The sequence below is a fragment of the Leptonotus elevatus genome, chromosome 19, assembly GCF_054856555.1.
Source record: "Leptonotus elevatus isolate MCC_2025b chromosome 19, RoL_Lele_1.0, whole genome shotgun sequence".
In the NCBI taxonomy this organism is placed as follows: domain Eukaryota; kingdom Metazoa; phylum Chordata; class Actinopteri; order Syngnathiformes; family Syngnathidae; genus Leptonotus; species Leptonotus elevatus.
In genome coordinates, this window is record NC_141257.1 from 16,834,302 (window position 1) to 16,844,957 (window position 10,656).

Consider the following 10,656-nt stretch of genomic DNA (forward strand, 5'->3'; position numbering starts at 1 on the left):
ATATGCTAAAATGATCATGCAGTATTTTAAAAACGAAAAACAATAGTAATCTCTAGTTTGGGCACAGTTGTTGTCCATGCCTTCATGTTTTTATTTCACGTTTCAAAAGTGCTAAATGTGGCTACCACAGTCAACACGGACAACATCAAGCAGAGTTCCTCCCATTCGCCTATTCCTGCCTTGGCCAGTAGTGGCCACATTGAGCGTCTTGTAAAACATGAAATAAAAACTTGAAGGCTAGAGTTTTTCATTTTTTAAATATCATGTGAAGATCTTGGCGCATTCTTTTTGAATCACTCTGCCTTCTAAATGAGGCTAAGCTGTCAGCCAATGTTGCTGTTAGGCAACAAATGAAAGACCAGACTGGGAAAGACCAGCATGCTGAACAGGGTAACGCTATCCCCGAATGTGACGTGCACTTTCAAGAGTGCTGAAATAAATAGACGTTTTTAGTGATGAATTTTTACTTTTTTATTTTTATTAAATAATGCACCAGACTTCTGTGTAATGGTCTGGGAAATAGAGCAGATAATGATGAATTGCTTACAGAAAATGTAGTCAACTTTTTTATAGTCGACAACAAATACTCACAATTAGTCGATGGATCTCTGCAGCCTTCAAACACAGATTGTTATTGTTCTTTTTGTGTGTGTTCTGTTCTTCAATAAACTGTTTTGACAGTTGACTAATGCTTAAGAAACATGCACAAACAATTCAAAACAAAAACAGTTAAAGTAATCTTTAACCAAAACATTTCACATGTTATTAGTGCAGAATAAACAAAACCACGTCTCTTGAGTAGGTTTGAGCTGGAGACCCACACAGCTTAAAGAGACTGCAACATGAAAAATCAACTTTTTGGAGCTTTTAGCCTTGTTAAAATGCTAATTCCTCATCAAAAACATGACCAACGTTGTGTTTTCCTTCATTCAGCCCTGTATGAAAAATTCTAGGTTATTCTGCTCTCCAAGCACCAGCCCCTCCCAACCTGAGAAAACGAGTTTGACATCATTGCGTGCGGCCCCACCCCCGCACCGCCTCTGCGGACTAAATGCACGCCTACTTTCTCTGAGACCTCCCTCCATGAGATAATGACAAAAGTAGCCTTTATGAATAAACATTCTGTCCAAATGAATTCAAAGCAATCAATTATTCTAATTATTATAGTGTGCTCGACCAATAAGCAACGATATGCTTTTTATTTTCTCCTTTCCTCTAACCTCTCTACTCCCCTCTTTCACGATTTCTTGCGGCAAGGACCCGTTTTGTTTCAAATGTTTATTCAAGAATTGATGGCTTGCGTGACCAAACGCAGAGATCTAGCAGCCCGTGAAATTTAGAGTCCACTTTAAATATCGGCTTAAAACCTATCTGTATGTTTTGTGGGCGTTGCACGAAACAGCCGGCTTGGACGACGTCATAAGAGGGGCCGCGGCAGCCACCGTGAAAGAAGCAGGGTTTTACTGAACCGAGCGTTTGACTTCCAGGTAAGAAAAATATCCACCATAAGAAATTACATCGTGATTGTGCCAAAGGTAAGATTTCATCATTATATGCCTATAGTTAACTGTGGAAGAGCTAAAAATACCATGGTGTAGTCCCTTTAAATGGCATAGCAGCAACATGTGTACATGATTCTCCTATACAAGTGTAGTGAGCAGAGGATATAGCTCCAGATGACTGATGGCCTAGGTTTGAGAGGAGCTTCTTGCAGGCGTTGGGAGTGCAGTACCTTGGGTCAAAAAGACAACAAATGTTCTATGTATATAGTCAAAACACAGCATTTTAAAGTATGGATCTTTTTAAATCAGGCTTTGGTTGACAGACAACTACTACAGTACATTATACACTTGATAACAGTTTTGAGGTTCAGACTTGAGCCTACACACCAATTAGCATGCTCATCTTTATTGCGATAACTGTGGTGGTTGAAATGAATATAAATCTCGCACCCAACCATTTGCAAAAAAAAAAAATACATAGAACAAATCTGTTAGCTTACAGGGATTTATAGTTTCTAAATTCTTTGAAGAAGAAAAAGCATAGGCACTCACACCATAAACAAGACAGCAAATAATGTCCATATTTGTTGTTGGTGGGAAAAGTGCAGGGTTGCCCATGATCTACATTGCTGATACAAGTCACATTCACCAAATATATATATATATATATATATATATATATATATATATATATATATATATATATATATATATATATATATATATATATATATATATATATATATATATATATATATATATATATATATATATATATATATATATATATATATATATATATATATATATATATATATATATATATATATATATATATATATATAGCTTTGTTTTTATTCAGAATGTCCATTTTGCTTAAATCATTGCGCTGCCATCACAGAACGTTTGAACTCAGATGACGTTTTGAGTTGACACGTCAAAAGCGGAACCCCTGTTATGGCGCCCCCACCATTTTGGGCACGTAACTGCGAAAGAGCCATATTCGCAACAGAAGAACAGATGGCAACAGGCATAAGTCGCATGTCTGTTTTACGCATTTTCAGTTAATTCGCTTAAAAAATTCAAAACAATTAGATAGAAACCCCCTTGTGACATGCCAGCCATGTGTCTCTTTACTTCTAGCGTCGGCCCCATCCCTTCTTCACCACCCCACAACCGCCCTCTCTGTGCTGCCCATGCCTAGAATTTGCCACGAGAGCCGCCAATTAAAGCTAAAGAAGTCGCGCATTGAGTACGACTGCTTTACATGGTTTTCTATACAAATATACGCAAATCCAAATGCCATGTGCATAAAAAATCCCTTTTTTTTTTTTTTAAACCTCTTTTGTTCCTTATTTCAAGAATGAGTGATACGGTTCATACGGTTCGGTTCATACGGATTCACTATCCCAAATTTTTATTTGACCATTTGGAACCCAGTTTCTGATTAAGGTAAGCCATTTATAGATTAAAAAGAAAAACTTGAACATAGTTATTAAGCCGACGTTTTGTCATTGTCCTTATGTGTTACCTGGGGTGAAGGAGCACGCATCCGATCACAATTTAAGAACGTAGCCTATAATTAGCAGCTCGGTATTTATTCTATATTTTGCATTTTTAAAAGTTTTTTATTAATTTATTAAGTGTAACAAGTGTTCACCCTTGTCCCCTCCCACCCCAAATTAAAAAATGGAAAATATCACCAATGAAAAGTGAGGGAATACTGTATATTTATTTACACACATACATATACTGTATTACTGCAAATGTGTTTGTAGTACAGGTACTTTATAGTGTTAAACAACATAATAAAGTATCATAATGCTGTAAAAACATGCATAGAGATTATTTCAAAAGTGTATTTCTGTATCAATTATTACCAGGGTCGTCTGGAATGTAACCCCCGTGATGGTGGGTTGAGGTTACTGTAATTCTAACGAGTGTGAAAAAAATGACTTTTTAGGTCGCATTCAATTAAAACAAAAAACAAAGCACTTAAAAAAAATCTGAATATATTAGAGAAGCCAAGTCTGTTACACACTATAAACGCTCCACAGACTGCCCCCTTGTATTCTTTTCAAAAGTCAGAGTTGGTCTTGAAATAGGTCCCAATTAAAAAAAATTATAATTTAAAATAATCATTTTGACATATACTCCATATTTGCTGTACAATATTACTATTTAACATTAGACCTTGCTTTTTTCAGAAATGAAACATTCATTACATAGATTTTGGAATCACAGGAGTGATCAAATAGCCTGCTTTGAAAGCCAATTCAAAATTTTATGATGAAAACGCAAACATGTACAAGGCCAAATCAGTGGGTCGTAGTGTGAAACAGACCTCCCTCATCCCAGAAGGTGGGAAAAATTATTATTTTTAAACATTACCAGCAAGTATAAGTTTAAAATATGTGCATAGAACTGAAGAAAACAGCAAAAATAAACACTTCAGGAAATAGTTCAAGCTGATAAAGTAAAACTTGGCAGACGGAGTTATATATTGTAGTATCATATGTCACCATACATGAGGAAATGGTACTTGTATCCATTTAAAAAATAACCATTACACTGATGTCTCAATAGAGCTTTTAAGAATCTTTGTCACACTAGCTCATATCATATATCAGGAATGTAAATTACAAATACTGGGCCTTAAGTGCCCACAAAGAACTGACGTGAAATATTTCAAACAGCTTGCTTTGCTTCTCCTCAAACCTCTAAACTGTCTGTCTCATTCAAAATATCCTATATAACACAGGGTAGAATTTGTCTCCAATAATTGTATTGCACTTAGCAATTGTGTGTTGCCAAAACTGACAGAACAATAGAACCAGTGAACTCTGTGATATGTTTACAAAGGCTTGGAACAGGAACCTGGTTGCCACATGCGCAAATCCATTAAAATCTGGTTCAGCTTCTGCAGCCACAAATTCCTCTCATCTTTAGTGTCGGCGCTCAGCCAGTTCCTGCATAAGAAAATAATTAGCAGTCAGTCTATGTAAGGAACATGTTAAATGTAAACATTAAATGGCTCACACTGATGATGCACATTTATTGAATATTCTTTTATATTTCGTTTCTTGTTGAATGAGCACTACCCTGCATGCTCATCTGAAGATTTTTTCCTTCAAGTTTTGTGCTTCTTTATCAAGTGTGTCTGCTAAATAATGCACCCTGGGAAAAAGAGTGACAGCCCTTTGAAAAAGAAGGCCCCAACCACAATGGAATTCTAAAAGTATTGGAGTAAAAAACTGGCGCATGCATCGTCAATCCCGCTAGGTAGTACAGGAAGCAGTCAACACTGATCAGTTCCATTGAAGTTATTTTTGAAGAAATTGTTCATATTTTTAGTGGGCTTGAACAGATTAATTAAAATGACATTTCTTTGTGGAAATATTGCTTCAGTTTTCATACGATTAGTTTTTTGACGATTAGTTTTTTGTTAGACTTATCAAGAGATTAATCATGAAAATCAATGTTCAACTGCAAGTAGAAGAGACAAGGCAACAAGGTTAATGAAGGTAAATATCTCTCAAAACGTAGGGGTGTCAAAATAAGTGCGTGCATTTTGAGTTAATTTCAAGTTCCTAACATCACTCATTTTTTAATGCGCGATTAATGACTGCCCCTTACTTGGAAAGCCTGTACTGGGGCAATTCCAGTCACAATGCAGCAGACATGTCCACGTCAAAATTTTGCAAAAATACATTTAATAATAATGCATATATTTGTGGAGATTGGAGCCAAATTGTATTTTACACTTTTAAAAGTGTGCAGAATTTCACGTTAAAGATTAGATAGCTCTTAATATGAAAAGAAAAATGCAGTGAGCTGTCACTAATGTTTTACAAATGCAATTATGCCAAAAAATGACCTAAACACAAATCAATGTCTCTCGTTTTTTTTACAGTACAGTACATCTTTTTAATTTTAACTCAATTTTATGAAATTACTGTACCAATGACTAAAAGATGCCGCCATATTTATTAGTTTAACAAGAGTAAGAAAACTTAGAAAAAATATTTTATTGTTTATTTAGGACAGATAAAAAAAAAATGTGATTAACCGTGAGTTAACAATTGAAGTCATGCGATTAATTATGATTTAAAAAATATAATCGCCTGACATCCCTACTTAAAACCTTTTTATTTAGTCTTTTTAATCCAGTCAGCAGTGTGTGGCTTTAATACAGAATTGTACTACTCAGACTATTAATCATAAATCTTAGTGCAACTTTACTGTCTCGCTATTCATGGATGATAACAAATACTTACTTTGTAACACACATGGAGTTCTCGCATTGACTAACTAGTGTCCCTTTGTCATCGTCTCTCTGTGGTCGGACCGTGATAAGCTCAAATGTGTTCGGTCTGGCACAAAACTCTCGTTTGGCTGGTTCCACCCTCTTACTGGTGCAGTTGTCTAGATTGATAAAGCCAATGGGATTCTGCAAAAAAATAATCCATTAATCAATCAATCACAAAAAGTGAAAAAGAGAAAACAGAATAAGTAAATGTCCAAACAATTGTACAAGCATGTTTTGAGCACCCATCCACTCAAATCTGTCATTTTCGCACCCACAAGCTAGGGTGGCGCAACCCTAAATGTGGGTGTTCCCTGTCAAAACTGGCCGTGCACACAGTATGCACGCAATCTCCCACAGAAGTGAACACTTTTTTTGTCTTACTCCAGAGGCAGGCAGCAAGGGCAAAGTATAGCACCCCGTGATGGTAAAACATGATCAAGGCTCGGAATAAGCAGATTCTCCCTGCAATTAAATTGTGAGTAAAAATTAGCATTTTGCGCATCATAAAAAATAAACTTTTACACAGATCTGATCGACTTGATTGGATCGGCAGATTTTCATTGTTAATAGGGATGTAACGATAACGGCAATATCGGGATATCGCAATATTAAAACTGCCACTAGGGGTGCAGCAATTAACCGGTTTTACGATTAACCGTGGTTTTTAAACAACAGGATTAAATAACCACAGCCGTTCAACAACACCGGTTATTTCCACTCACGTGCGGCGCAAAACGAACCATGCGGCATAGTGCATAGCTCTTCTGTTTCCACACGGCCCATTTAGCGGGCGTACAACAACACAGGGCTCAGCTTTAAACGCCGCCCGGGGAGAGTTGCGTACCCGATGGCAGTGGGTTGAATTCCGAGGTGGCTGGGTCGCGCTGGCACCGGCGGTGGGCGTCGCCGCGCCGGCCGCGGCCCGGTCTGGACCAGGTTGAGCGGACGTGGAGAAAGGGGATGCTGAAATGTGGCGGGGGGTCGGGCCTGTCTGCCGCCGCCACCGACCACCGCCGCCTCCACAACCCCGGGGCTCTGCGGCAGGGCGGGTGCTCCCGCGAGCCCCACCATCCACGGCCGCTCGCTGGAGAGGCCATAACTTTTGAAGCCGCAGGGCCGCAATCTTGGGACTCCCAAGAAACCTATCTCTGCATACGGATTATGGCTGCAAAATGCCTACATGTGTAGCGGTAAACTGCACAACTCGCCACTATAAAGGCTGTGGACGAACATTTCACCTGTAAGTATAGTAGTATAGTATAGATGAAAGAAAAAGAGGGTACATGCCGTCTACTTGTTATACGTAATGCCCAGGCCCTACTTTAAGAGTCTGTCTAATCTGCTGTGTGTGTTTTAAAAGGAAGCAACTTTAAAAATATACATATTTTCAGTTATTTATTGTTGTTAAAAATAAACATTCAAAAAATGCTGATGTGATTTTTTTTATGTCTACAATAATAACAGTAAAAACTGTAAAACCGCGTTTTTTTTCTCAGACAATAATCGTACATCAAAATCTGAAATCGTTGCACCCCTAACTGTCACAATATCGCAGTCGTCATTTCACAATATTAAAAGCAGCACATCTGTCAAAAGGGTCAGGTTGATTTCCATTTGTGCAGTTCTAGTACCCTCTGGTGGCTAGTTTTTAGTGCCGTTTAATTTTCACAAGGCATGTTTCTATGTTTAAAATCCATGCTAATGGTCAGATGAAGGGGAGTCAATATATGGAGGAACTCAATGTGTGCGTACATTAGCAAGAAAGTGCCTCAATATTAGGTGTTATTAGAGATTGTAGGCGTTTATATGCATTGCTGTTTTGTACAACAGCACAATATTGTGTGTGTGTTTTTAGTATGAGCTCTTTTTTTTACAATATTGGGACCTTTTTTCTTTTAAATATTGTCAATCTCCCCACAATATTGTGATAATTATCGTATTGTGACCTTCATATCGTGATGTTTGTATATCGTCACATCCCTTATTGTGATTAATCCAAAATGTAATATAGTTGGATTGGATGAGTTTCGGGCGTTTTGTATCTACCTGTTTTTTACATATATATTGTTCCCAGAATGCATTGTAGGTCGCAGTCAATGAAGTTACAGGAAATATTGCTCATCTGATGATTGCTTGTAAAATTAGGAAATTATATGTTTTGATTTTGGCAGTCTGATTAATTGGGCTGGCATTACCAACTTTTTTCACTTTACAAGATAATTTCGCAGGCCGGATTAAACTCCTATGTGGGCCTGATTTGACTCGCATACGTATGTTTGACACCCCAGCACTAAATGGATAATTTCTTTCTAACCATTAGCATAATACTAATTTACATGGGCGTTACCATTGAGATGCTATGCTAACTTAGCCTAAAAATCCAGACTCACTCGCAGTTTTGCCAGAGAGTGAGTCTGGTCAATCGCCCTATCATACCCGCCTTTCTGAGGCGGGGCAAACCTGAGTTAACAGACAGTGGAATAAACCAATGAGCGAAGAGCGGAGTGAAGTCAGAAAAGCGACTTGTAAAGTAGTTTCTTTTTTTTCTTCTTTTCTGCGGAAACTGAGTAAAAATCCAACATCGAGCCGAAGAGAGATAGTAGTGAATGATTTATGTAATCGTTGCGGGAAAAATTTAAAAGAGGGAAGTTGCTCACGAAGACGTCACGCAAATAGGCAAATTTGATTGGCCGGCCTGTTTTTGGAATCGCTGTCTATGGACGCCTGTCCAGACCCACTTCTCTTTCAAGAAAGTGGGTGTGGCTCGCCAGGCTAACGCTAACTAGCACCTAGTAACCTTTATCACATTAGAAACCTAAACTGCTATATGGAGGAATTTGCCCCAAAATAGCTTTACAGTAGTGTTTTTATTTGACCATTTATGATTCAAATATCTTTCTAATTAGCAGATTAACACCTTATCTGTTCAGAGTGGATTCGGGTTCAAATTTCCCACCCTCCGTCTTCGGATGTGACGTCATGCGCAGAGTGCACATGAAGAAAGGAGAATGCAGTTTCATTTTCAGCCACACTTCGCAGTATAAATTCAATTTCCTGCATTCAGGAGCTTTAAAAAAATTTCAACATCCAATTTTGTCATCTAGTGTAAGCAAATACTCCTCACAATAGTATACTTACAAACAGATATTTCTGGAGCAAAAATTATACTCTACAGGCTTCAACACTCTGGATTAGCTATGTAGCTGTGTGTCTAGATTACAATGCACTACAGTAGCACTCGAGGGTCAAAACATACAAACCTCAAAACACAACTTAACACAATTATTTATTCATTTTTAACCTAATGATCAGTTTCAAAATCCTGGTGGTGTAAAGTAACCTTGCTCTGCAAAATGTATTCTCGCGGTTTTTGTGAGTTCACAAACTCCCGAGAATCCATCTTGTACCGTTCCCATTGATTTCCACCAATCCGAACCACTGGTGGTTTGAACCAATCACGAAGCGACATTGTGTTTGGGGCCGTAATATGCAGCTCAGCTGTGACGAAACCAGGAAACAAAACAAAGCTAACATGGACGAATGGAGGCTGCAATTAATTCTGTTATCGCAGAATTACTCACCGTTTCCTTGTTGAGAGAGCTTTGTGCTTTTTTGTCTGGCAAGGTAAATATGTTCGTGCTTTTCCCCTCCTTCGACGAGAACGAAGACGACATTTTCATCCGTGGCCGTGATTGGTCAAAACAAACATTTACAAGATGCCGCATCGTGCAATCAGCTCAAAGTATTTTGCAGTGTCCCGCCTTTCCGAGCAAATCAACGCGGAGCAGTCCCAGACTGATATTGTGGAGAACTCCCTCGAGTGAAGCACAAATCAATCTGGTTATTGCCAGGCTAGGTGTAAAGCCTAATGCAGTATAAACAAGGGATGGCCGAGTACCGACAGCAGGTCAGTATCGGGCCGATAACTAGCTTTATTTCAAGGTATCTGCTATGGGACTTTACTTTGGACAAGTATTATTTGGCTGCAGTGTTGGCCAGTGAGCGCTGGGAAGGGTGGGGAGACAAAGTAAGCCAGAGAGTGCAAGAAGAGAGAGGAAGAGCGAGGGGGATACTTGCTTCAATGCACATGATCCATTCTGCACAAAATAGAGGCCAAAAGGTCCATAATTCAGGCAGACAAGGCCACTCCGATTTAGTCACTCTGGGCCTGGCTAGGTCATGAGTTAAAGCAAAAATAAATAAATAAAATCATTTGACTGAAAACGTTGATATCGCTATGTAATACATTTTAAAGGTCCCATAGTATAAAAATGCACTTTAGTGGGGTTTTCGATCAATATGCATCCCCGCCCCGTCTACAATCCAACCAGGTATGAAAAAAGTCAGTCCGTGACTTCTTTAGCTTTCTTCTCCTTTCTAAAATGTGTGCTTCAAACAGGCAGATTCATCATCCGTGACTTAGTGACGTCAAAAAGACACGGAAGTGCACTCGACCCAGCCCCCTTGGGTTAGTGGCGCCATCTCTGGTAAAGGTTTGTCACGCCCACTGAAATTCGAGAAGCTGGCTGCTCCTTTCTTTTTCTTCCCCGCCTCTCCGTGGAGAGGGGAAACAATGATCAGGAAAAAGTGGTAGCTTCCTTCGTCCCAAGTCTTTGAGACGACAGTGGATTAATTTTATTTTTGAAGAACGTGTACCGACATCATTTCTCAAAGGACTGTTTTGTTAGTGAAAGCCTGTTCAGAGCTGGATTTGCAACACGTTTAAACATAATGGATCGGGTCCCAACAGTGTGACATGGTTGATGTAAGTTAAACATTTTTGATCTAGCCTTCCTTCCTATCCTTTCTAATAAGAGATGTGCACTTTCTACCATATTACTGGTG

The 10,656-nt window shown here is 38.7% G+C and overlaps 1 protein-coding gene across 3 annotated transcripts in view; it reads right to left on the reverse strand.

The window, feature by feature from the left end:
- Positions 1-3,215: 3,215 nt before the first annotated feature.
- Positions 3,216-10,656, reverse strand: part of anln (anillin, actin binding protein) — a 38,558-nt gene continuing 31,117 nt past the window's right edge. For all 3 annotated transcript variants that reach the window (XM_086063586.1, XM_086063585.1, XM_086063584.1), the window contains 2 exons: positions 5,780-5,952; positions 3,216-4,471 (listed from right to left, as the gene is read on the reverse strand). In XM_086063586.1, the coding sequence (XP_085919712.1) occupies positions 4,357-4,471; positions 5,780-5,952 (288 nt within the window). In that variant the 3' untranslated portion in view covers positions 3,216-4,356. The remainder of the gene's footprint in view (positions 4,472-5,779; positions 5,953-10,656) is intronic.